The sequence below is a fragment of the Oncorhynchus gorbuscha genome, linkage group LG10 (genome assembly GCF_021184085.1).
Source record: "Oncorhynchus gorbuscha isolate QuinsamMale2020 ecotype Even-year linkage group LG10, OgorEven_v1.0, whole genome shotgun sequence".
NCBI classification, from domain to species: Eukaryota; Metazoa; Chordata; class Actinopteri; order Salmoniformes; family Salmonidae; genus Oncorhynchus; species Oncorhynchus gorbuscha.
This window is the reverse complement of record NC_060182.1, coordinates 27406578-27434309: the sequence shown is the minus strand read 5'-3', so window position 1 is coordinate 27434309 and position 27732 is coordinate 27406578. Positions and strand designations below refer to the sequence as shown.

Below are 27732 nucleotides of genomic sequence, written 5' to 3'. Positions count from 1 at the left end.
GCCGGATTAAGTGATATGACATGCTATTCTATAAAATCCTTTCTCTGTAATTAATATTACCTGATTGGGCTAATCATGTAAATGTAATTAACTATAAAGTCGGGGCACCACGAAAGAGTGTTTATAGAGCACTTATCTTTCGAATAAACTCTGAAAGATCTAGTAATATTTTACATCAATAGCAGTCAATATTCATCGGCACCTTATTTCAGTCTCATCTGAAAGTTGTAAATTCTTGGTTATCTTCACGAACCCTGGCTAACAAGTTGACTCAGCAATACAAAATTGGGTTTAATCATCTATTTTCTAAATACCTAACTAATCACACAGAATTACATATACACAGAATGCAAATTATGTCATACAGAAAACGTCCCTGGTGGATGGAGCCGACATGACTGCTGGTTACACAAATGAAAGGGGGTTGGGTTTGAGTGAAAGAGCGGGAAGACTGAGGAACAAAGGGAGAAGCCATGCTTTCGTAAATACAGTATCTTACGCATTCTAAATTAACACCTATTTGGAAAAGGAAAATGCAATAAATATTTATTCTGAGCTGCGCTTCGGTAGGTTGGTCGTAGATGCTGGCCAACAGAGATCTTCCTATCCTCGGAATATTGTCTCTGGTGGTAAATTGGATACGTTGTAGTATCTTTGTTGTGTGTTAGACTGGATACGCTGTCCGCCCTTTCCTAGCCCATGTTTACAGCTGCTGATGCTAACTCAACAGCTAGCATGTTTCACTTCTTTAGTGAATAAGAGTTCAAAGTTCATACCATTCACAACCAAAGCTCACGCTGAGGTTGGCTTAGTTCTGTAGTTGACATGTTAGTCCTTTTTAATGTATGGACTGTCGTCCTATTGTCCTCGGAACAGAAGGTTCGTCAAGGGCTTATATAGTGGAGGGAGAGAAGGGTGTGTTTCATACTGTATAACCCATGTCTCTTCACAGGGGCGGGCCACTGATTGAGCAGAGCTCTAACTTATGAAAACCCAATTCTCTTATTTGGAAGCAAAAAATTACATTTAATCTTTTCACAAATAGTTTCATATTCAAACATTTAAATTGCACAATTCCATGTGAATCTGATAACTAGAATGTGTAGACTTTCCCAGGTACAATTTGTCGTCCTGTCATCAGTCATGTCTCAGATGACAACCAAACTGACATCCTATTCATTAAGTACCAACGCATATTTTCAACTGGTTCTATTACCGAAATATGGTTCCTTTCCACTCACCGTTTGATGTTCCCAGACTCTCTGGTCAAAGGCTATTCAAGAGTTCTTCAGGAGAGTCAAGACGGGAGAAAGGTATTTATGGGGTGGTCATAAACCTTACCCACAGGCCAACTTCATGACACCACAAACAAAAGCCTGATCAACTCTATGCGAAGGAGATGTGTCACGCTGCTTGAGGCAAATGGTCACACCAGATACTGACTGGTTTTCTGATCCACTGCCCTACTTTTTTAAGGTATCTGTGATCAGCAGATGCATATCTGTGTTCCCAGTCATTTGAAATCCATAGATTAGGGCCTAATGAATTTTGACTTGAATTGACTGATTGCCTTATATGAACTGTTACTCAGTAAATCTTAAGTTGTTGCATGTTGCATTTATATTTTTGTTCAGTATAGTTCTAAAGATTAACAGTAGTACAATTGTCAATTCTTTAAACACCAACAAGAACAGCAGAGGATTCAAGACAAAAGTCATTTTTTTCCAGAGCCCTATTAAGGAGTTTGTTACCGGACTACACCACACTTTGTAAATACTGAAGTGAAATCCACTCTTTTCCTAGATGCCCTGATCTATTCTGTGAAATGTTTTGTAAGTCTTAAATTTTCTTGTGATTGTGTCGAGGCATGAAACATGAAAGAACGATACAACCAATCATTCCCTATAACAATGTATTTTTTTAGAGTACATTTAAAAGGACTGAGGAAATGTGAGGATGCATTTGTATACAACACCCCTCCCCCCTCACAAATGGCCGAGATCTTTTTAAAGTTACTTGTATTTAATAGTTTGACATCTTATTCATGAATTACTTTAAGCATTTTGCATTGTATTCTTAAACTTTCATTCTAAAGTTACTAGATTTGCTAAATATGCATAACTGATATAGGATAAGCCATAAGCCATCATCAACAGTTGTTAGAAAGACATGGAGTGTGGGGTGGACTGGAGGGAGTGAGATAGGTCAACAATTAAAACTCACTCCCAATTAACAGCCTGGCATGCAGGCAAAAACAATCTGCAAGCAGAAAATACCAAATTTGCAAAACCCAAAATTTGCTAAACTTAGTATCACTTAATACAAAAGTCATACTCCCCTTTCAAACCCGTGTCTAACAGTCCACATCAAATGTACATCTTTATCTGACTTGAGCCCAACTTGAGACAAAACCAAATTCTAAAATAATTTCATTACAATTTATGAACAGGCTTATAAAACTAACAAAAATCAGTTGGTATCATTATTGTATGCATGTTAATATGAATTCTATAGTCAAAGGCAAATAAAAACATTTAGCTATTTAAATAAATCAAAATTGCTTGTATCAAGTGAACAATGTGATTGGACCAATAATATGATAGGAGGTGCTGGTCCACACAAGGATAGGGTTAGTCTATCCATAGGGAGAACAAAGAAAATAAACACCTATGGTATGGCTGGACAGAAATTAAAGACAAGCACTGACACACTGCAAGCCAAGGAGGTCACCGGGAGTCAGAACATACATTCATTCTGATGTAATGAATCCCCCCTTTTCTGATGATGCTCCGCTCTATGAACCAGGCCAATAGCGCTGGGGTTTCTGACCCGATCAAGAACACCAATCTTATCCTGTCCCTCAGAGATCACTACCACACTCAGACATAAGTTTACCAGAGATAGTGTTTTTTGCTTTACCCTTCTCGTCATCCAAGACCCAATAAAAAATCTTAACCATACGATAATCTTATACTGAAAGCCGTTGACGGCCACCTTGGCCTTAAAAATGTAAACTCCCCTTTTCATTACATTTGACCTTCTCCATTTCCTTAGGCCTTGTTAATGATCTTTTTCTCCCTTGCACACCTTGAACCTCCCCCACCCTTCCACAGATGGAGACAGAGGGGTGCAGCATTTTCCTTGGCCTGATTTATTTACCCCTCCGCTCCCATCTTTCCCCAGCTCTCTATAGCAGGAGACAGGCATTCTTCTTGCCACGTTTCTTGGCCTGCAGCGCCGCCCTGGTGGCCATCTCAAACACCTCCCTCACACCGTCTTTCGTCTTGGCTGAGCACTCCAAGTAGCCAAACGCGTTGATGCGGTTAGCCATGTCCCGGCCCTCCTCTGGCTTCACTGGTTCCTGTGTCAGAGTTGGAAACGTGTTCAGAGGCATTCTATGGTTGGCATCCTTTGTGACATACTAAACCACCAATCATTACAACAAGCCAAATAAAAACGTAACTAGCATGTTGGATAAACCAACTGAACAAAACAAAAACCTCAACCGGTGTATAATTAGACAACAGTACACTAAGTGAAGGTAGCTTATAAGGCAGCACAACCACTTTAAAACAAATGCAAGTTTTATTTAACATTGAAATTGAACATACCATCTTCAATGGATCAGGGCAATGAGTCTACTTGATGAAATTCCATAATAAGAATTCATAATACATCCTGTACCTGCTTCATTTTTGCTAACTCCCGACGTGTGTGCTCATCATTCCGCAAGTCCTTCTTATTACCCACAAGAATGATGGGCACATTTGGACAGAAGTGCTTTACTTCAGGGGTCCACTTTTCTGGGATATTCTCTGTTTCAGACACAGGATCATTTTACGAAACTGCTGCAAGTGATACGATAATTTGTTGCATTTACCATGTATGACAAATATGAATATTACAGTCACCAAGGTCTTACCCAAGCTGTCAGGACTATCTATGGAAAAGCACATGAGGATGACGTCAGTGTCAGGGTAGGAGAGAGGCCTTAGTCTGTCGTAGTCCTCCTGTCCGGCTGTGTCCCAGAGGGCCAGTTCCACCTAGAACTCACAGGGAGAGCAGATATTCATAGTTACACTGCTGTTTGGCCAAACTGCAATTGTCTCTGAATAAATGATTACCTATCAAAATGTGTAAACCACAGGACATCCACATAAAAAGGGTGCTTCAAAGTGTGTCTTGATGGCAAACTGTGTAACTAAACGTACAATCTCACCTGCTTACTGTCCACCTCAATATCTGCCACATAGTTCTCAAACACTGTAGGTACATAGACCTCAGGGAACTGGTCTTTACTGAAGACTATCAACAGACAGGTCTTCCCACAAGCACCATCTCCCACGATCACCAGCTTCTTACGGATCGCAGCCATCTGCAAGATGATGTAAAAAAGTGGCAAATGTTATTGAATAACTATTGTATTTCACAGTGATAATATAGCAACACAACCAAGCAAATCAAAATTTGTAGAAAAAAATACATTAATATGTAGTAATACAATATCCCAGACATTTTCCAGAAGCACAACAAGCTTATTTCTCTCAAATGCAGTGCACAAATTGGTTCACATTCCTAGTTTAAATAAAGGTTACATAAATAAATAAAAACAGGTTAGTCAGTTAAGAAATTCTTATTTACAATGACGGCCTACTGGGGAACAGTGGGTTAACTGCCTTGTTTAGGGGCAGAACGACAGATTTTTACCTTGCCAGCTCGGGTATTCAATCCAGTAACCTTTCGGTTACTGGCCCAACGCTCTAATCATTAGGCTACCTGCCACGCTTGTTAGTTAGCATTTATCCACCTGACAGGTGTAGCATATCAAGAAGCTGATTAAACAGCATGATCATTACACAGGTGCACCTTGTGCTGGGAACAATAAAAGGACACTAAAATGTGCAGTTTTGTCACAATGCCACAGATGCAGTTTTGATGAAGCGTGCAATTGGCATGCTGACTACAGGACAGAGCTGCTGCCATAGAATTTAATGTTAATTTCTCTACCATAAGCCACCAACGTCATTTCAAAGAATTTGGCAGTACGTCCAACCGGCCTCACAACCGCAGAGCACGTGTAAAGCATCACCGGGGGCAAATGCTTCAGAGTTCAAGTAGCAGACATCAACATTAACTGTTCAGAGGAGAATGCGTGAATCAGGCCTTCATGGTAAAAATGTTTATATTATGGATCCCCATTAGCTCTTCCTGGGATCAGGCAAAATTAAGGCAGTTTATATCATTTTAAAAACATTTTAATACATTCACAGACCATGTGCCCTCAGGCCCCTACTCCACCACATATATACAGTACAGAATCCATATGTACGTGTATGTATAGTGCGTATGCTATCGTGTGTGTGTGTGTATATGTTTGTGTTGCTTCAAGGTCCCCACTGTTCCATAAAGTGTTTTTTTTTTAAATCTAATATTACTGCTTAGCATGAGCTACTTGATGTGGAATAGAGTTCCTTGTAGTCACGGCTCTATTTAGTACTGTGCACCTTCCCTAGTCTGTTCTAGACTTGGGGACTGTAAAGAGGCCTCGTGGCATGTCTTGTGGGGTATGCATGGGTGTCCGAGCTGTGTGCCAGTAGTTTAGACAGACAGCTCGGTGAATTCAACATGTCAATACCTCTCATAAATACAAGCAGTGATGAAGTCAATGTCTCCTCCACTTTGAGCCAGGAGAGATTGACATGCATATTATGAATCATAGCTCTGTGTACATCCAAAAGCCAGCTGTGCTGCCCTGTTCTGAACCAATTGGAATTTTGTTTTGTGGCACCTGACCACACAATTGAACAGTAGACAAAACTAGGGCCTGTAGGACCTGCCTTGTTGACAGTGCTGTCAAGAAGGTAGAGCAGCACCTTATCATGGACATACTTCTCCCCCATCAGCTACTGTTGTATCAATATGTTTTAACCATGACCGTTTACAATCCAGGGTAACTCCAAGCAGTTTAGTCTAGAGGTCGACCGATTATGATTTTTCAACGCCGATACCGATAATTGGAGGACCAAAAAAAGACGATACCGATTAATCGGATGATTAAAAAAATATGTATTTGTAATAATGACAATTACAAGAATACTGAATGAACATTTATTTTAACTTAATATAGTACATCAATAAAATCAATTTAGCCTCAAATAATTAATGAAACATGTTCAACTTGGTTTAAATTATGCAAAAACAAAGTGTTGGAAAAGAAAGTAAAAGTGCAATATGTGCCATGTAAGAAAGCTAACGTTCCTTGCTCAGAACATGAGAACATATGAAAGCTGGTGGTTCATGACTCTTCAATATTCCCAGGTAAGACGTTTTAAGTTGTAGTTATTATAGGAATTATAGGACTATTTTTCTCTATACCATTTGTATTTCATTAACCTTTGACCGTGTGGTTCTGGGATTTTTGCTCACCGTTCTTGTGATCATTTTGACCCCACGGGGTGAGATCTTGCGTGGAGCCCCAGATCGAGGGAGATTATCAGTGGTCTTGTATGTCTTCCATTTCCTAATAATTGCTCCCACAGTTGATTTCTTCAAACCAAGCTGCTTACCTATTGCAGATTCTGTCTTCCCAGCCTGGTGCAGGTCTACAATTTTGTTTCTGGTGTCCTTTGACAGCTCTTTGGTCTTGGCCATAGTAGAGTTTGGAGTGTGACTGTTTGAGGTTGTGGACAGGTGTCTTTTATACTGATAACAAGTTCAAACAGGTGCCATTAATACAGGTAACGAGTGGAGGACAGAGGAACCTCTTAAAGAAGTTACAAGTCTGTGAGAGCCAGAAATCTTGCTTGTTTGTAGGTGACCAAATACTTATTTTCCACCATAATTTGCAAATAAATTCATTAAAAATCCTACAATGTGATTTTCTGGATTTTTTTTCTCATTTTGTCTGTCATAGTTCACGTGTACATATGATGAAAATGGCAGGCCTCTCATCTTTTTAAGTGGGAGAACTTGCACAATTGGTGGCTGACTAAATACTTTTATGCCCCACTGTAGCCCCTTTGCTCCAGGAGACCTGTACACAGTGGGCTACCGTCACTGAAGGCTACATCCCATATCCCCCAAAACATATTTACCAGTCCTCTGGGTTGACCCATTTCCTAAAAACAAAAATGTCACTGAAGTAAGATCTATAAACCCGGAATACCTTACCAGTCGGTATGGGTTATACAATGTGTTTACTACTTCGGTAAAATAAGTTTAAAACCACATTTTCCGAAGCTCACTCCCTAGTCCCTTCAGTCCGTAGTAGTTGCTATGCAAGATCCCAGCATGATCCCATTGCACCTTTAGGGAAATATGGAATGAATTTGGTAAGCTCTGGAAAACGTTGTATAACCATTGTAAGGCATTCCGAAGTAGGCTATAGATTTGCCTTCGGCAACAGGAAATTTCTTGGCAATAGGTAAAGGGCTGATGAATATGTTTTCGGGGATAAGGGATGTAGCCTTCAGCGATGGGAGCCCAATGTGTACAAGTCTCCTGGAGCGAAGAGGCTACATTGCCTCTACGAATCAGAGTGTAGAAGCTTCCACTCAATACCAAACAGTCCCTTTACAAGTCAGAATGTTGAATAATCTTCATTTGAACTTACTCTACCCTTTGTGCGCCGATTTTGTCCTACCTTTAAAATTGACAAACTATTCACAGGAAAGTATTATTAAACCGACATCAAAACGTGGATCTGGATTGTTTACTCTTCACCTGAAGCATGGGCACAAGACAGAAGGACATGCCCGCAATGCATGCATACTACCCTAAGTCTTGCAGGTGTTTACATGGTTGTCGGTTTAATTATACCTCCCTGTTGATACTTTTCTCAAATTCCTATCCGCAAAAGGACAAACCACACAGACAACCGGTAGAGTAAATTCAAATTAAATTGTATTCAACATTCTGGCATGTAGACATTTTCCAAACAACTGCATGGCATTAATCCCAGACTGTGTAACCAGGGGTATCACAGTATGATTCGTTAGGCAACATTGCACAGTGCTTTTCAGTCAATTACTGTTGGAGGCCTGTAAACCCAAACGTTTATGATAACCAACGCTTGGTTAATTATTTCGCAAATAACCAATACTCAAATTCAGATAAAACCGCCAATACTGGCCATCTTTCTAGGCCTAACTACTGAATTTCAGTAAAATACATGTATGGACTTTTTTGTTCCATGTTCACATGAAATTAGCCATAATACCTAGTGACACTATCACAACTAGCCAAGAGAAGTCTACCTGCAGAAGACACTGCTTGCCACCACCTGGATGGCCTCAACAACAAAACGCCGCACCCAAACTACTAACTAGCTAATTGGACAAACAAATAGCTAGTTACAACGATTTTCCCATTTAAAACACCCAAGTGTAACATGTGCTGGGTCGGTGGACGACGGTTATGAAAATTAAGTCACTTGTCAGTGGTGGCTAGAAAGCTAGAGATATTGCCCAGGAAAGCAAGAGATCTTGCCCAGGCACTGGCAAGTGCGAAGAGTTGCTAGCTTCCAGACCAGTGTGTTGTTAACTTCACAACGGTGATGATAGCACTGTATACCTGCCTATGATGACCTGATAGCTTTTCCTGACCAGCTCTGGCTGATGGTGTCTGAAACAAGGAGTCTTTTCACTTCAATTGTTCGTTCGTTTCCGTCATTAATGCTAGCTAGTGTAGCTATCTAATGTTAGCTAATAGCGGTCTCTCGTATTATAGCCTCATGTCATCTTGTCTACAGAAAACAAATTTAAAGCCTCATTAAAATATTTACTAAATAAATTATATATTTTCAAGGTGAGCAAACAAAGTTATAAATAGGTTACATTTTCCTCGTTTTAGTACCGTTTTCGTTACAGATGTCCTCGCCTTCCCTCTCTTTTCCTGTCCGAACCTTCAATCCGGCCCCAAAAGTGTGCCACGCCGATAACATCCGCCTAAGGCCGTGATCTCTAGCCAATAGGAAACCTCAAATTAACGAGTGACAGATATTTAAGCCAACAACTCGATAAACGTATACCGGTGAATGTAAAAAACGGAAGTGAAGAGTGGATATTTTTCCCCCAACCATATGGTTTCAACAATAAGTAAGGATATTTTATGGTCAAAGCAAAATTGTATACGGCAGTAAATCAATAATAGGCGTTGTGACGTTAAGTTATTGTAGTATAAACGTTATTGCTTGCTTATGCTCTGTAGAGACCGCATCATGAAGGTCAATGGGAATATTATGGTTGAAATAGGGACAGAGATGTTTCTCATGCTAATTGAAAAGCCTTCAACATTGCACACGCATGCCAGATCTTACAACGCCTGGATAGGTATTGAACAAATCAGCTAACCACATCATGGTCGTGTTCCCCTGCTCAGACGTTGCATGCATCAACCAATGGTTGCGCGCACCAGATTGCTATAACATATGTGGTTAGTTCATAAGTTAAACACCTAACCAGGCATCATTGTAAGATCTGGCATGCATCAGCAATGTTCGAACAGGGGAACATGACCATATCGATCTGATGCGCACGACTGCACAGTCGATGACATGGAACACAAACATTGGTTGATACAATGCAACACCTGAACATCATAACATCTCCCTAACAGGGGTAGAGAACTCTTGCGCTGAGTCATAACGAACATCTTTCATGAGACGCTTTTTTCCAAAGCGACTTAGTCATGCGTGCACATATTTAAATAGTTTTTGTAACACAATCTTTACAAATTGTAATGGCTCTCTTAATCTACTAAATGTTAAACCAGCAACATGAAAATATGTTGTGGACTAGATTTTGTCCCTGTCCCCTATTTGAGAATCAGGGGTGGAACTTTGACGTTTTAGGTAGTTTCATAATAGAGCTTAACTGAAGCCTATTCTTGAATGTGTTGTGATAAGGTGCTGTGGACAAATTTGAGCATCCTTGAAGACTGACAATCAGGTTTAATACAGAATGCTTCAGCGTGGACATACTGCACAACAGCGGTCAGTGAGGCTTTGATTCATCACAGTTACATGCATTATCTTGCTTAGTTACCAGTAGTTACTTAGACATGGCTCTTTCTTTCAAAATGGTGATTAGACCAAATTAAAGTTTGTCAATAACCAGCACATTGCTGATGACTACTGTGCACCCATGCCATCATTGTGTTGTCAATGTATTCCAGACTTCCTGGAGATGGTATCTCCTACTGTAATATTCTTTGCAGGTGGTGCATGATGATGTTACACTTTCACTGCTGTGGTGTCATCCATTGGAGATATAGCCCAGGGCAGGTACAAGGGGCTCGCAGAGCAATTACTGCAGTAGTTTGACTATCATACTATTTCATTGTCATCACTAGTCAGTTGCTACCTAGGGCTATTCAGTTTGCCTACAAAATAATGATCAATGGTGTGAAAGACATTTATTACATTTTACTGACAAGAAAAAAGTTAGAAATAAACATTCAGTGAACAGCTTCTTATAGTACATCCTACTCCTCTCCGGCTCCTGGTAGCGCAATCTTGCTTGGGTCATAGTAGTTCTCCTCCATAAGAAGAAGACCTGCAGCCTCCCTCTGTGTGATCAACCTTTCTGCTTCCCTCCTGGCCCACTGCCTCATACTGGTGAGAAAAAGACAGGTCAAAAAGACAAATCAAATAGTGTTTGATGATCAATTCAATACAGCACATAGTTTGTCGTAGTGCACATTGCTCTCCATTATACAAAAAAATGAATCCCATTAGCACAGTATACATGATCCCCATTTTAGCTCCAAGATGCCATCAATTTGAAAAAAGGAAAAAGTAGACAGTGCCGATTTATCGGTGCATTGAACCCTGTCACGAGCCATTGTTTTAAAAACAAGATTGTTTTAGCACGAAGACGTCCTATCTGAATTCCGACATCTGTATGCACAGGTGTCATTTTTGGAGTCCAGGAACGCAGCATTGACTTGTGGAATTGACTGGTCTACTATCCAAAGTTCCATCAGTCCATTGTAATACAGCTTATTGTCCTATGTAGCTCCATTGGTAGCGCATGGTGCTTGCGACGCTAGAGTTTTGCGTTTGATTCCCACAGGGGACCAGTACGAAAAAAATATATGCAGTCACTACTGTAAGAGCGTCTGCTAAATGACTCAAATGTCCATTTGAAACCCTATTTTTCAAAAATACTTTTCCAAAAGAAAATGTGAATTTGTGCTATGATAAATATGCTCCTTTACCCCACATCAACTGGATACTGAAATAAAAAGAACCCAAAAGTTGTACATAAGCTTTGTGCTTAGTTCCAAGATGGCGTAGCAGTCGGACGTGTGTTTAGTCTCGTCCCGTCCTGTCTAGTGTAAATATAGTTTTATTCGTTTTTCGTTCTGTATATATTTCGTACGTATTTTAATCTCACTTTCCAACTAGAGCTGAATATACTCTCCTGCAACCCGCATCACCCAATGTGGTACGGATCTGCTTGTTCTATACTTTACTTTAGAACCGGAACCCCCATCAGAAGCTAGCCAGCTAACTAGCTACTAGCTAGTACTCAGTTAGCCATTGCTAGCGGTCTTCAAAGCGAACTAGGACACCAGCGCGACATCAACCCAGAGCACATCAGACTGCTTTTCTCCGGATTCCTACCGCAAGCTCTGAACCTTTACACCGGATCAATGCAACTAGCTAGCTGCAATCCGAGTGGCTACTCCTGGCTAACGTCTCTGTCCCAAAACAAGCACCAATTAGCCTTGAGCTAGCCTCAAGCTAAGCCCATCTCCCGACTAGCCGAAGAGGCCCAACAATACCTCTTTTGCCAATTGGCCTGGACCCTTTACTGCCGACACGGACCCCGCCGATCCATCACGACTGGTCCGCCGACATAATCCGAGGTGGTTTCAACAGGCTTTTCCGTTGCGACATCGCCAAAGATCCATCTGCCGGCCAAGGCCCGCGAGCTTTCTGAAACGCTGTGTCTCCAGCTCACCTAGCGTACTAGAGCACCTGTAGCATACTCCTGGGCTACAATTACCCGGGCCCACGACCGGTCTGTCGATGTCACCGCTTGAAGAGGAATAAACAGACTCACCCCATCGCGACGTCCCCCCAAAGGTTAACTCTAGCCCTCGCTATCTCCCTGCTTGCTAATTCGGCCTGCTAACAGCTAGCTTGTCTAGCCCGGGCCTACGAACTGTTAGCTTGTTAGCACAGGCCTGCTAACCATCTGAATCACTGCATCCCAAACTCTCTGAACCCATTTACTTTCTCTCTTTTTGATTTTTATTTTGTTTATACCTTCCGGAAACTTGCCTCACCCACTGTGGTACGGAATCGCTGTTACTTTTAATTTTTATTTTATTTTTATGACACACTCAAGAACCTCCAGACGCTAACCAGCTAACTAGCTACAAGCTATTTAGTCATTGTTAGTTAAAAAAAAAAAAAAAAAAAACCTGGATAACACTCGCCAGCCCAGCCCCCCTGCCCCATCCACCGCTGCCCCCTGGACACTGATCTCTTGGCTACATAGCTGACGCACACTGGACTGCCCATTAATCACGGTACTCCACTCTGCTTGTTTGTTTTATCTGTCGGCCCAGTTGCCTAGTCAACGCCATTTTACCTGCTGTTTGTTGTGCTAGCTGATTAGCCTCGCCCACTGTTTTTAGCTAGCTTTCTCAATTCAACACCTGTGACTACTGTATGCCTCGCTGTATGTCTCTCCCAAATGTCAATATGCCCTGTATACTGTTGTTCAGGTTAGTTATCATTGTTTTAGTTCACAATGGAGCCCCTAGATCCACTCTGCATACCCCTGTTACCTCCCTTGTCCCACCCCCCACACATGCGGTGACCTCACCCATTACAACCAGCATTTCCAGAGATACAACCTCTCTCATCATCACCCAGTGCCTGGGCTTACCTCCGCTGTACCCGCACCCCACCATACCCCTGTCTGCGCATTATGCCCTGAATATATTCTACCATGCCCAGAAACCTGCTCCTCTTATCCTCTGCCCCCAACGCTCTAGGCGACCAGTTTTGATAGCCTTTAGCCGTACCCTCATACTACTCCTTCTCTGTTCCGCGGGTGATGTGGAGGTAAACCCAGGCCCCGCATGTCCCCAGGTACCCTCATTTGCTGACTTCTGTGATCGAAAAAGTCTTGGTTTTATGCATGTCAACATCAGAAGCCTCCTCCCTAAGTTTGTTTTACTCACTGCTTTAGCACACTCTGCTAACCCTGATGTCCTTGCCGTGTCTGAATCCTGGCTCAGGAAGGCCACCAAAAATTAAGAGATTTCCATACCCAACTATAACATCTTCCGTCAAGATAGAACTGCTAAAGGGGGAGGAGTTGCAGTCTACTGCAGAGATAGCCTGCAAAGTAATGTCATACTTTCCAGGTCCATACCCAAACAGTTTGAACTACTAATTTTGAAAATTACTCTCTCCAGAAACAAGTCTCTCACTGTTGCCGCCTGCTACCGACCCCCCTCAGCTCCCAGCTGTGCCCTGGACACCATTTGTGAATTGATCGCCCCCCATCTAGCTTCAGAGTTCGTTCTGTTAGGTGACCTAAACTGGGATATGCTTAACACCCCGGCAGTCCTACAATCTAAGCTAGATGCCCTCAATCTCACTCAAATCATCAATGAACCCACCAGGTACAACCCTAACTCTGTAAACAAGGGCACCCTCATAGACGTCATCCTGACCAACTGGCCCTCCAAATATACCTCTGCTGTCTTCAACCAGGATCTCAGCGATCACTGCCTCATCGCCTGTATCCGCCACGGAGCCGCAGTCAAACGACCACCCCTCATCACTGTCAAACGCTCCCTAAAACACTTCTGTGAGCAGGCCTTTCTAATCGACATGGCCCGGGTATCCTGGAAGGACATTGACCTCATCCCGTCAGTTGAGGATGCATGGTCATTCTTTAAAAGTAACTTCCTCACCATTTTAGATAAGCATGCTCCGTTCAAAAAAATGCAGAACCAAGAACAGATACAGCCCTTGGTTCACTCCAGACCTGACTGCCCTCGACCAGCACAAAAACATCCTGTGGCGGACTGCAATAGCATCGAATAGCCCCCGTGATATGCAACTGTTCAGGGAAGTCAGGAACCAATACACGCAGTCAGTCAGGAAAGCTAAGGCCAGCTTCTTCAGGCAGAAGTTTGCATCCTGTAGCTCCAACTCAAATGTTCTGGGACACTGAAGTCCATGGAGAACAAGAGCACCTCCTCCCAGCTGCCCACTGCTCTGAGGCTAGGAAACACGGTCTCCACCGATAAATCCATGATTATCGAAAACTTCAATAAACACTTCTCAACGGCTGGCCATGCCTTCCGCCTGGCTACTCCAACCTCGGCCAACAGCTCCGCCCCCCCCGTAGCTCCTCACCCAGGCCTCTCCAGATTCTCCTTTACCCAAATCCAGATAGCAGATGTTCTGAAAGAGCTGCAAAACCTGGACCCGTACAAATCAGCTGGGCTTGACAATCTGGACCCGCTATTTCTGAAACTATCTGCCGCCATTGTCGCAACCCCTATTACCAGCCTGTTCAACCTCTTTCATATCGTCTGAGATCCCCAAGGATTGGAAAGCTGCCGCAGTCATCCCCCTCTTCAAAGGGGGAGACACCCTGGACCCAAACTGTTAGGCAGGGCAGGATGGATATAGGTCTATCTAAGGTCTTCGAAAGCCAAGTCAACAAACAGGTCACTGACCATCTCGAATCCCACCGTACCTTCTCCGCTGTGCAATCTGGTTTCCGAGCCGGTCACGGGTGCACCTCAGCCACACTCAAGGTACTAAACGATATCATAACCGCCATCGATAAAAGACAGTACTGTGCAGCAGTCTTCATCGACCTTGCCAAGGCTTTCGACTCTGTCAATCACCATATTCTTATCGGCAGACTCTACAGCCTCGGTTTTTCGGATGACTGCCTTGCCTGGTTCACCAATTACTTTGCAGACAGAGTTCAGTGTGTCAAATCGGAGGGCATGCTGTCCGGTCCTCTGGCAGTCTATGGGGGTGCCACAGGGTTCAATTCTCGGGCCGACTCTTTTCTCTGTGTATATCAATGATGTTGCTCTTGCTGCGGGCGATTCCCTGATCCACCTCTACGCAGACGACACCATTCTATATACTTTCGGCCCTTCATTGGACACTGTGCTATCTAACCTCCAAACGAGCTTCAATGCCATACAGCACTCCTTCCGTGGCCTCCAACTGCTCTTAAATGCGAGTAAAACCAAATGCATGCTTTTCAACCGATCGCTGCCTGCACCCGCATGCCCGACTAGCATCACCACCCTGGATGGTTCCGACCTTGAATATGTGGACATCTATAAGTACCTAGGTGTCTGGCTAGACTGCAAACTCTCCTTCCAGACCCACATCAAACATCTCCAATCGAAAATCAAATCAAGAGTCGGCTTTCTATTCCGCAACAAAGCCTCCTTCACTCACGCTGCCAAGCTTACCCTAGTTAAACTGACTATCCTACCGATCCTCGACTTCGGCGATGTCATCTACAAAATGGCTTCCAACACTCTACTCAGCAAACTGGATGCAGTCTATCACAGTGCCATCCGTTTTGTCACTAAAGCACCTTATACCACCCACCACTGCGACTTGTATGCTCTAGTCGGCTGGCCCTCACTACATATTCGTCGCCAGACCCACTGGCTCCAGGTCATCTACAAGTCCATGCTAGGTAAAGCTCCGCCTTATCTCAGTTCACTGGTCACGATGGCAACACCCATCCGTAGCACGCGCTCCAGCAGGTGTATCTCACTGATCATCCCTAAAGCCAACACATCATTTGGCCGCCTTTCGTTCCAGTACTCTGCTGCCTGTGACTGGAACGAATTGCAAAAATCGCTGAAGTTGGAGACTTATCTCCCTCACCAACTTCAAACATCAGCTATCCGAGCAGCTAACCGATCGCTGCAGCTGTACATAGTCTATAGGAAAATAGCCCACCCATTTTCACCTACCTCATTCCCATACTGTTTTTTATACTGTTTTTATTTATTTATTTTTCTGCTCTTTTGCACACCAATATCTCTACCTGTACATGACCTGATCATTTATCACTCCAGTGTTAATCTGCAAAACTGTATTATTCGCCTACCTCCTCATGCCTTTTGCACACATTGTATATAGACTGCCCATTTTTTTCTACTGTGTTATTGACTTGTTAATTGTTTATTCCATGTGTAACTCTGTTTGTTCACACTGCTATGCTTTTATCTTGGCCAGGTCGCAGTTGCAAATGAGAACTTGTTCTCAACTAGCCTACCTGGTTAAATAAAGGTGAAATAAAATAAAAAAATTGTGCACATTTGTTTACTTCCCTTTTAGTGAGCATTTCTCCTTTGGCAAGATAATACATCCACCTGACAGGTTCGCATATCAAGAAGCTGAATAAACAGCATGATCATTACACATGTGCACCTTGTGCTGGGGACAATAAAAGGACACAAATGTGCAGTTGTCACACAACACAATGCCACAGATGTCTCAAGTTCTTAGGGAGCGTGCAATTTGCATGCTGACTGCAGGAACGTCCACCAGAGTTATGGCCTGATAATTATATATTATTTTTTTCCCCCCATAAGCCATCTCCATTGATTTAAGGAATTTGGCAGTATGTCCAACCGGCCTCACAAACTCAGAACACGTAACCACGCGAGCCCAGGACCTCCACATTTGCTTCTTCACCTGTGAGATTGTCTGAGACCAGCCACCTAGACAGCTGATGAATCTGTTTGCACTACCAAATTTCTGCACAAACTGTTAGAAACCGTCTCAGGGAAGCCCATCTGTGTGCTCGTCGTCCTCACCAGGGTCTTGACCTGATGACAGTTCAGAGTCGTAACAGAGTGGGCAAATGCTCACCTTCAATGGCCACTGGCACAGTGGAGAAGTGTGCTCTTCATGGATGAATCCCAGTTTCAACTGTACCTGGTAGATGGCTGACTGTATATATGGCATTGTGTGGGTGAGTGGTTTGCTGATGTCAACATTGTAAAGAGTGCCCCATGGTGGCAGTGGGGTTATGGTATGTTTAGGCATAAGCTACAGACAACGAACACAATTGCATTTTATTGATGGCAATTTGAATCCACAGAGATACCGTGACGAGATCCTGGCCCATTGTCATGCTATTCATCCTCCACCTCATGTTTCAGCATGATAATGCACAGACCCATGTCTAAGATCTGCACACAATTCCTGGATGCGTAAAATGTTCCAGTTCTTCCATGGCCTGCATACTCACCAGACATGTCACCCATTGAGCATGTTCGGGAAGCTCTGGATCGATGTACGACAGTGTGTTCCAGTTCCCACCAATATCTAGCAACTTCACACAGACATTGAAGAGGAGTGGGACAACATTCCACAGGCCACAATCAACAACCTGATCAACTCTATGCGAAGGAGATGTCATGCTGCATGGTTCTCTCCAACTGGTTCCTTTTAAATGTTTTATTTACGTATCTGTGACCAACAAATGCATATCTTATTGCATATATTTATTCACTTTATTTAAAGTGTCAGCTTCATATTCATCCCCAGCACCACCCCAACATCAACATACAGTTGAAGTCAGAAGTTTATATACACCTTAGCCACCTACATTTAATCCCAGTTTCACAATTCCTGACATGTAATCCTAATAAAAACATTCCCTGTCTTAGGTCAGTTAGGATCACCACATTATTTTAAGAATGTGAAATGTCAGAATAAGAACGATTTATTTCATTCATCACATTCCCAGTGGGTCAGAAGTTTACATACACTCAATTAGTATTTGGTAGCATTGCCTTTAAAATTGTTTAACTTGGGTCAAATGTTTCAGGTATCCTTCCACAAGCTTCCCACAATAAGTTGGGTGAATTTTGGCCCATCCTTCCTGACAGAGCTGGTGTAACTGAGTCAGGTTTGTAGGCCTCCTTGCTCGCACATGCTTTTTCAGTTCTACCCACAAATTTTATATAGGATTGAGGTCAGGGCTTTGTGATGGCCACTCCAATACCTTGACTTTGTTGTCCTTAAGCCATTTTGCCACTACTTTGGAAGTATGCTTGGGGTCATTGTCCATTTGGAAGACCCATTTGCGACCAAGCTTTAACTTCCTGACTGATGTCTTGAGATGTTGCTTCAATATATCCACATAATTTTCCCTCCTCATGATGCCATCTATTTTGTGAAGTGCACCAGGCCCTCCTGCAGCAAAGCACCCCCACAACATTATGCTGCCACCCCCGTGTTTCACAGTTGGGATGGTGTTCTTAGGCTTGCAAGCCCCCCCCCCTTTTTCCTCCAAACATATCAATGGTCTTTATGGCCAAACAGTTCTATTTTTGTTTCATCATACGAGAAGACATTTCTCCAAAAAGTACAATCTTGGTCCCCATGTGCAGTTGAAAACCGTAGTCTGGCTTTTTTAATGGCGGTTTTGGAGCAGTGGCTTCTTCCATGCTGAGCGGCCTTTCAGGTTATGTCGATATATAAGACTCATTTTACTGTGGATATAGATACTTTTGTACCCGTTTCCTCCAGCCTCGTCACAAGGTCCTTTGCTGTTGTTCTGGGATTGATTTGCACTTTTCGCACCAAAGTATGTTCATCTCGAGGAGACAGAACGTGTAACCTTAGTGGTATGACTGCTGCATGGTCCCATGGTGTTTATACTTGTGTACTATTGTTTGTACAGATGAACGTGGTACCTTCAGGCGTTTGGAAATTGCTCCCAAGGATGAACCAGACATGTGGAGGTCTACAATTTTTTTCTAAGGTCTTGGCTGATTTCTTTTCATTTTCCCATGATGTCAAGCAAAAAGGCACTGAGTTTGAAGGTAGGCCTTAAAATACATCCACAGGTAAACTGCCAATTGACTCATGATGTCAATTAGCCTATCAGAAGCTTCTAAAGCCATGACATCACTTTCTAGAATTTTCCAAGCTGTTTAAAAGGCACAGTCAACATAGTGCATGTAAACTTCTGACCCACTGGAATTGTGATAGTGAAATAATCTGTAAACAATTGTTGGAAAAATTACTTTGGCCATGCACAAAGTAGATGTTCTAACCGACTTGCCAAAACTTTTGTGGAGTGGTTGAAAAAACAAGTTTCAATGACTCCAACATTAGTGTATGTAAACTTCCGACTTCAACTATATATGAAAACTGCACATTTCTATGTTTTGTAGTAACATCAGTGTTTTATTTTCTTTTACCTTTATTTTACTAGGCAAGTCAGTTAAGAACAAATTCTTATTTTCAATGATGGCCTAGGAACCTTTCGGTTACTAGTCCAACGCTCTAACCACTAGGCTACCCTGCCGCCCCGTGTGCATTGCATACTAATTGGTTGATGTTACTACAAAACATAGAAATGTGCAGTTTTCACATATGTTGGAGGTTGTGCTGGAGATGATGAATATGAAGCGGACACTTAAGTCTAGGGACTTTTATCTTCCCCTATTTTTTTTTTTTACTACAAAACATAGAAATGTGCAATATTCACATGTTTATGTGGTGGTGGTTTTGATGATGAATATGAAGTAGAGCAATTTTGGAATGTCCCTTTAACCTAAAATATCTGTTATAAAACATTCATTAGTGTAGTTTGGTTGCATTCATCTAGCTCGTTTTTTGTGGGGTCCTCCTAGCAGTGTTGTATTTTTACTGTAGCTCGGCTTTTCAGTCACTTACTCATTGTGCACCTACTTGCATCATTGTGCAAGTGATGAAGATCAAGCCACAAAGTAACAAAGAGGGATCTGCAGTGTGCTTAAACATACCCATGGTCTGGTAAATAGTGGATGAAGGTACCCCCAACCACAATAGCCATGGAGATGCCAAAGAAGAAGGCCATCCTCATGTTCCACTCGTCAACGACAGGATCCTGAGAGAACCCATGATAATCTCGATTCTGTAGAGATTTGAGATTGTTATTATGCTTTCAAACTACACTGGATTGTTTGCTAGCTAGTATTTACTACACCGGAGTGCAGTTAGTAAAGTATTTAGGCACTATGTTTGACTGAAGGAATGTGTATCGTTAAGTCGAACTACATTGAATGTGTAATATTGTCAATAATACCAGATATGAGCTGGCTAGCAAGAGTAGGGTATTTCCGTTTAGATTCAGAACCAACTCACCTTCTCGAACGCGCTGACCTCTGCGTGTCCATGACTTTCCGTGGCACGTGAGGGCTGCAAATCCGATACAGTGGCCGAACCAGCAGCACCCGAGGGTGGAGATTGCGATACGAACCGAGCCCCAAACGCCGGATTTGTGCGAAAACGGGCCAAGGCAGGCCTAAGCAGTGACAACCAGGCGAGCATTTTGACAGGGCAACACTGTCGTGTCGACCCGGCACCGGAATTTTTTGCCCTTTTCTTCAGCTTGTGGAACAGAAGCAGATCATTTCAAAAGAGGTTATTGATCGCCGCCTACTGGGTGGGATGTGTCTGCTGTCAGTGGTTGTCACCTACCACGAGCACAGCCTACTGGAAATAATGAGATAAGGCAGTTAGTTGCGAAAATATATTTCTTATGAGGTGCAATGTTTGTTGAGCAAATATTGAATCAAATTCAAGATTTCAACGAATTAAAAAAATACGGGAAAAAACGAGCACCCTTGCCTTTCTAGCACTAACACCCGCACTTTTCTTTTCTTACTAGCACTGACTTTGCTGATAGAGGCTTTGAGAAGTTTAACTTAATATGGCTACGATTTGTGGTTTTCTCGACCAGCAACCTTTTAGATGATCTGTAAATCGCTCTGGATAAGAGCGTCTGCTAAATTACAATTTTTTTAAAGGCAAAAGTTATGCACTATTATTGGGCAAATTGCCAAAATTGCTTCATATATTTCCAAATTGCTTCATTTATACAGTGATTAGAATGACTGTCTTCAAAATGTATGGTAATCAGGCATCCAAGATCTTAAACTGTATCTCTAATACTCTGCCTGTCGCTTTTTATACTATTTGATTACATATTTTTTATTTCACTTTCGTCTTTTATATTGCCGAAAGTCTGTAAGTCTTCTATGTTTAAAACCTCTACAGGATCGGTGGGTCCCCGTGGGACGGATGAGGTTGTAAGTAATAAGAACATTTCCCAGGATATAGACATATCTGATATTGGCAGAAATGATTGTTAATCTAACTGCACTGTCCAATTTACAGTAGCTATGAAAGTGAAAGAATACCATGCTATTGTTTGAGAGTGCACAGTTTTAAACTTGAAAAGTTATTAATAAACCAATTAGGCACATTTGGGCAGTCTTGATACATTTTGAACAGAAATGCAATGGTTCATTGGATCAGTCTAAAACGTTGCACATACACTGCTGTCATCTAGTGGCCAAAATGTAAATTGTGCCTGGGCTGGAATAATACATTATGGCCTTTCTCTTGCATTTCAGAGATGATTGTACAAAAAAAAAAACTTTTTTTTCTTTGTATTATCTTTTACCAGATCTAATGTCTTATATTCTCCTACATTCATTTCACATCTCCACAAACTTCAAAGGGTTTCCTTTCAAAGGGTTTCCTTTCAAATGGTATCAAGAATATGCATGTCCTGAGCTACAGGCAGTTAGACTTGGGTGGATCCTTAAACATAGCTAGCTTGTGCATCTGGCATTTTGTGCAACAATTGCGTAACAATGCTGCAAAAAGGTCATGATGGTCAGGGGGAGGTATGAGTTTATTAACCTCACGGGAATGGGAGGCATACCTTTCCTATTTGTTTCCAAATTCCAATAAAGTGAAACATAAACCAGAGGGAAGAGGTGAAGTGAGAGGGTCCACTCCTGTGAGAATACAGCAATAAGTAGACCAATCATAGAGAGACTAATATGCAGAGCAGATCACCTGCCTTATTCGCCTTTGGGACGACTCCCATTGTTAGGGCAGAGACAATACCATCTCGTAATTATATACAGCATCTCTGGAGAAGCCTGCTAGGTGAGAGTGGACAGAGAGCTAGAGTAAGAAATACTAGGCATAGACCGACCGAGAAATGTTCCAGGTGTTGTGGACTTCATTGGTTTTGCTGGTTACCTTCAGGGAATCAGGTCAGTGACTTTATTATTGTTGTTTAAAAATAAATATTTATTTTCATAACATCAGTAAACTAAATGTGATATTTAGTATATTGAGTTGTGAATACAACACTTCACTATTATGCTAGACACATCACGTTACTTTTTAATAATATGATCAAATGCTAGAAAAAATTATTGTTCTAGTCACTGCTTCAATCTATATGTTTCCAGTATCACAGGAGGTGAAATGTTACAGCAGGTTTGATAATGGGGATTGTGGCGATCTCCTGGGAGAGGTGACAATTGAAGACTGTTGTCTTAACCCTCAGTATGGCTACATTGGAGCAGATGGAAAATGCAAGTTTTGTGGGTGAGTCTCAATTGGTTTCAGATTTGGACGACAATGTCCCAGTGCAGGATGTGATATGGTGTGTTTTATGTCACCTGTAGCCCAGCTTCGTGGTCTGAATGGACTACTTGGGGCCGCTGCTCTGTCCCCTGTAAGGAGGGAGTTTCGCAGAGACGGCGAGAATGCCAGGGACGTGGAAAATGTACTCTGAAGAGTAGCCTTGAAGAGCTTCAGAAACTAACGTTAGAGACCAAAGTCTGCATTGAGCCAGACTGTTGTCCAGGTACAGACCCCTTCTAACAGTCAGGGAACATACATTCAATAATATCTGAAGTCAAGTTATTTTGTGCCTCTTTTGATGATCTTGCTGAAAATTGTACAGAACATGGACAATGGAGCAAGTGGGGTGAGTGGCAGCCCTGTTCAGCAACTTGTGAGAAGGGCATGAGAAAGAGAATGAGGACATGCACCGAACCACCACCTAGATGTGGAAGCAGCTGCGAAGGTCCAAGTGAAGAGGAGGAACACTGATTGGTTGATCGCGTCTGTCCAAGTAGAGACCATCATGATTTAGACACACTCTATTCCTTCACGTAATGCAATAACCATCTCCATACATGATACACGTTTGACATGTTTTCACCACTCACCTCCTATTTCGACTGTAGCTCATGGTGGTTGGTCAAACTGGGAGAGTTGGCAGACATGCTCAGGCACTTGTGCAAGGGAGGATTTACCCAGACCTACACAGCGGCGCTGCAGATCATGCTCCAATCCACCACCATCCTCAGTGCCCCCTGGTGATGAATGCCCTGGGTTAGGGAGCGAAACTAGGACCTGTGATGAGCTTCCTTCATGTCCTGGTAAATGACATGGCAAAGCAATCAAATTTTCCTCTGAGGTTCTGACTGATATCCTAAAGCTATTGCTTGTATTCATACACAGAATGTAGCAATAACATGTACTCATAGTGTATGTAAAACAAACCTCCCCCTTTATCCTCAACAGTGAATGGTAACTGGGGACCATGGGGCCCCCCCAGCTCCTGCTCCGTTACCTGTGGGGTGGGGGTTAATGAAATGCTCAGACAGTGTGACAACCAGCAACTAAACATGGAGGTCTGCCCTGCTCTGGATCTAATAAAGACACACAAATCTGCAATACCAAAAACCATTGCCCAGGTAAAATACTGACAGCCAGAGAATAACCCATTCCCTCTGCCCATTTCATCAGTTATTAACCTCTGAGCAAATGTTGTTTTTAGTGAATGAGTCATTTGATCAAACTTAGCCTCTCTTGAGAGGAATATAGCTTTCACACAACTGAGGTCAGATTTTTATTTTAGTCACTGTAATTATAATATTATATACTTTAACAGTAATACTATTACTGTTGTTATGATATGGGGCGTAGTTTAGTGTTCGCAAAAGATAGACAGCACCCTTCCACACCACATCTCTAGGTGGCAGCGGTAACGGGGTCCAAGTATTGTGCGAGGCCTTGATAAACACACAGGTACGGCCTGCCAGTGTTTGTTTTGCGTTACCTTTTTAGTTTTGTTTTTTTCTTGTTTTCTTTTTGTGTATAATTTTTTCGTCACCATAAACTGAACAAATGATAATCCCCTTGGCTGGCCAACCTGGGGTTCAAGACTGTGCTGGCCCTGGACCGAATTAAGGTTGCTGTCCCCTGGGGGCACATGCTGTCCGCATACTTTTACTTTTCACATAAATGCACAGATTAAATCAGGTTACAGACCATTTAGCTAGTCCTAGGACCCCTAGACATAGCGAGTGTATCAACATCTGTAGGCTAGCTAGTTGGTTTCTTAACACTGTATATGGTATTCAGTAGTGAAACCATTGTATCCTTCAAGCCCTCCTAAGAACTGAAAGACTTCCCATGGGGATAATAGTTATTTCTTTGTTCCACAGTGGATGGTAAGTGGTTGCAGTGGGGGACATGGGAAGAATGTAAATCTAATAGAGGAAACATTAAGTGTCGAAAAATTGGTGGACAGCAAAGACGCCAAAGATGGTGTGAACACACAGGTTTTGGTGGGTTGACGTGTGAAGGAAAGATCACAGACTACAGGCCCTGCTTTGACATTACATCTTGCTACTGTGAGTTCATTTTTTTTTCTCCATTGATTGAGCTGTGTTTGATTTGATGCCTCTTTCAACTTTAATTCAATCCAAGTGTTGCATTGTTTTTCAGTGATAGTTGAATACAAATCAGATTTCATGACCAGTAGGCTAAGAAGTTATGTTCCTCACATAATGCTTCGCTTGTGTTTAGTTGATAGTAAGTTGAGTGAATGGAGTGAGTGGAGTCATTGTGAGCCCCCCTGTGGAGAAGGAGTCAAAAGGACCAGAGAACGCAAGTGCATACCTAATCTCTCAGAATACCCGTAAGGAGACTGTATAGTATACTGTTATTACACACTGATTAATTTGTGTGTATCTACTCTTATGCCTCTCAATAAGTAGGCAAAACATTATTTAGGCATTGCTTGGGCTCAGTGGCACATTCAATATTATCTGGTGCGGTGTGAAATCTGTGCACTCTGCTATTGTTTGGTGTGTCAGGTGTAAATTGGGTAAATCTAACTCTTTATTTGCTATTTGTTTCCATGCCAGGGAGGCAATAGGGTATCCTATTAAGGCTAAAGCATATTTTGAAGGGAAGCCAAAAGTGAACTGCACACTGTTGAAGGAGACAAAAGGGACTCTGGCTTGTATAAAGGTTCCTCTATGTGACACATAGGTAATACCTTATCATTAACATTGATTTCACAGTTGCAATATCAATTTTAAATAGACTTTGGTCAGCTCTAATGCAATCTCTAAATGTCTGACTTTTTTCAGAGTCTTTTGATCAAAACACAAGCCTGGAGGGGGATAAGGATTGTCAACTTAGAAAATGACACATTGAATTGTCTAGCCATGTGATTTCACTGCTTTTGGTCACATATGTCTATGCAGCCTTCATGAACCAGTAGTAACACAAAGTAGTTTATTATGACTACACTTTTCATAATAATGTAATTTCCTAAAGAAATAAAAGACATTAAAGCAATTCCTTGATAGGAAGTGAACAGTCTATGAAGTATTTTAATTTCAAATGCAGCATTGCATTAACTGTAGTGATTATTGAAAACTTCATTCATGCATAACAAATTGTGTGGTGCCAGGACAACAACATCTCCCTCAATGTGAGCAAGACAAAGGAGCAGATCATGGACCACAGGAAAAGTTGTGCCGAACAGGCCCCCATTAACATTGATGGGGCTGTCATGGAGCGGGTTGAGAGTTTCAAGTTCCTTGGTGTCCACATCACCAACAAGCTATCATGGTCCAAACACACCAAGACAGTCGTGAAGAGGTCACGAGAACCTTTTCCCCTTCAGGAGACTGAAAATATTTGGCATGGGTCCCCAGATCCTCATAAAGTTATACAGCTGCACCATCGGGAGCATCCTGATCGGTTGCATCACCGCCCAGTATGGCAACTGCTAGGCATCTGACCGTAAGGCGCTACAGAGGGTAGTGCATACGGCCCAGTACATCATTGGGCCCAAGCTTCCTGCCATCCAGGACCTACACTACCGTTCAAAAGTTTGGGGTCACTTAGAACTGTCCTTGTTTTGAAAGAAACTCTATTTTTTTTGTCTATTAAAATAACATCAAATTGATCAGAAATATAGTGTAGACATTGTTAATGTTGTAAATCACTACTGTAGCTGGAAACGGTTGATTTAAAAAAATGGAATATCTATATAAGCGTACAGAGGCCCATTATCAGCAACCATCACTCCTGTGTTCCAATGGCATGTTGTGTTAGCTAATCCAAGTTTATCATTTTAAAAGGCTAATTGATCATTAGAAAACCCTTTTGCAATTATATTAGCACAGCTGAAAACTGTTGTCCTGATTTAAAGAAGCAATAAAACTGGTCTTCTTTCGACTAGTTGAGTATCTGGAGCATCAGCATTTGTGGTTTCAATTACAGGCTCAAAATGGCTAGAAACAAATAACTTTCTTCTGAAACTCATCAGTCAATTCTTGTTCTGAGACATGAAGGCTATTCCATGCGAGAAATTGCCAAGAAACTGAAGATCTCGTACAACGCTGTGTACTACTCCCTTCACAGTACAGCACAAACTGGCCTAACCACAACTGAGCAAAAGGACAAGTACATTAGAGTGTCTAGTTTGAGAAACAGATGCCTTACAAGTCCTCAACTGGCAGCTTCATTAAATAGTACCCACAAAACACCAGTCTCAACGTCAACAGTGACTCTGGGATGCTGGCCTTCTGAATACTTATGTAAATAAGGTATTTTGTTTTTTAACATTTTTAATACAGTTAAAATATTTCTAAAAACCTTATTTTGCTTTGTCATGATGTGATATTGTGTGTTGTCACGTTGGTATGAGGGTGGGGAGACAGGCGCAGGAATGCGTAATAGGGTTTGTTATTACACCCAAATTGCGGTGTGCCGTGTAAAGGCACCTGGACAAAGACCAAACAAACACTATAGAAAACACAGGGTTGAAACCCAAACAAAAGCGAGGAGTACCTTGAATAAATAACACAAGTGCGAGACGAGACGCGTAATCATCTGCAAAATCCACAATAGTACGAAAGCCAAAATACACAGCACAGGTACTCACACGAACCAACAGACATAGTAACAATAATCGACAGGACAATGGTAAACCAAAGACACACTTATACAATTACTAATCACTGGGAATAGGGGCCAGGTGTGATTATTGAAAGTTCCGGAGGATTCTGTGACATGTGTAGATTGATGAGGAACATGTTATTTAATACATTTTTGAATAAGACTGTAACGTAACAAAATGTGGAAAAAGTCACTGGGTCTGAATACTTTCAGAATGCACTGTATGCAAATACATACTAGCATGTGCCAAAAGGAGCTCTCTTGCTTGGTTCTGTCCACCTCCTTGCTTGTTCTGCCCACAATTGGAAATGACAGGCTGTGGTCTATCTTTTTTATTTTACCTAGGCAAGTCAGTTAAGAACAAATTCTTATTTTCAATGACAGCCTAGGAACAGAGGGTTAACTGCCTGTTCAGGGGCAGAACAACAGACTTATCAGTTTGGGAGTTTTGAACTTGCAACCTTCCGGTGGCTACTCTGACCACTAGGCTACCCTGCCGCCCCAGGTTAGTTCTAAAAATATTTAGTTGCGAGTACTAATCCCACATGGGGAAGATATATTTTTTTTCACACACTTCTAATTCTGAAAAGGGAAAGTTTACCTGTGAGAGGGGTCGCCCTGGTAGT

At 42.2% G+C, this 27732-nt stretch overlaps 2 protein-coding genes and 1 pseudogene across 4 annotated transcripts; 1 reads left to right on the top strand and 2 right to left on the bottom strand.

The window, feature by feature from the left end:
- Positions 1 to 2003: 2003 nt before the first annotated feature.
- Positions 2004 to 9006, bottom strand: LOC124045793 (rho-related GTP-binding protein RhoA-C). Of its 3 annotated transcripts, none has more exons than XM_046365426.1 (5): positions 8854 to 9006; positions 4220 to 4375; positions 3923 to 4043; positions 3685 to 3815; positions 2004 to 3361 (listed from the first exon to the last, which is right to left on the bottom strand). In XM_046365426.1, the coding sequence occupies exons 2-5, from the start codon at positions 4373 to 4375 to the stop codon at positions 3188 to 3190; spliced, it is 582 nt and encodes a 193-aa protein (XP_046221382.1). In that variant the 5' UTR covers positions 8854 to 9006; the 3' UTR covers positions 2004 to 3187. The 3 variants fall into 3 exon arrangements, with proteins under 3 accessions (XP_046221382.1, XP_046221384.1, XP_046221381.1); XM_046365428.1 differs by having other exon boundaries at positions 8835 to 8952; XM_046365425.1 differs by lacking the exon at positions 8854 to 9006 and adding an exon at positions 6427 to 6456.
- A 928-nt stretch (positions 9007 to 9934) lies between these two features.
- LOC124045794 (NADH dehydrogenase [ubiquinone] 1 beta subcomplex subunit 11, mitochondrial-like) lies at positions 9935 to 20427 on the bottom strand. The gene is made up of 3 exons (XM_046365429.1): positions 20171 to 20427; positions 19810 to 19940; positions 9935 to 10612 (listed from the first exon to the last, which is right to left on the bottom strand). The coding sequence occupies exons 1-3, from the start codon at positions 20354 to 20356 to the stop codon at positions 10483 to 10485; spliced, it is 447 nt and encodes a 148-aa protein (XP_046221385.1). The 5' UTR covers positions 20357 to 20427; the 3' UTR covers positions 9935 to 10482.
- A 1164-nt stretch (positions 20428 to 21591) lies between these two features.
- Positions 21592 to 25799, top strand: LOC124045071 (annotated as a pseudogene).
- Positions 25800 to 27732: the final 1933 nt, after the last annotated feature.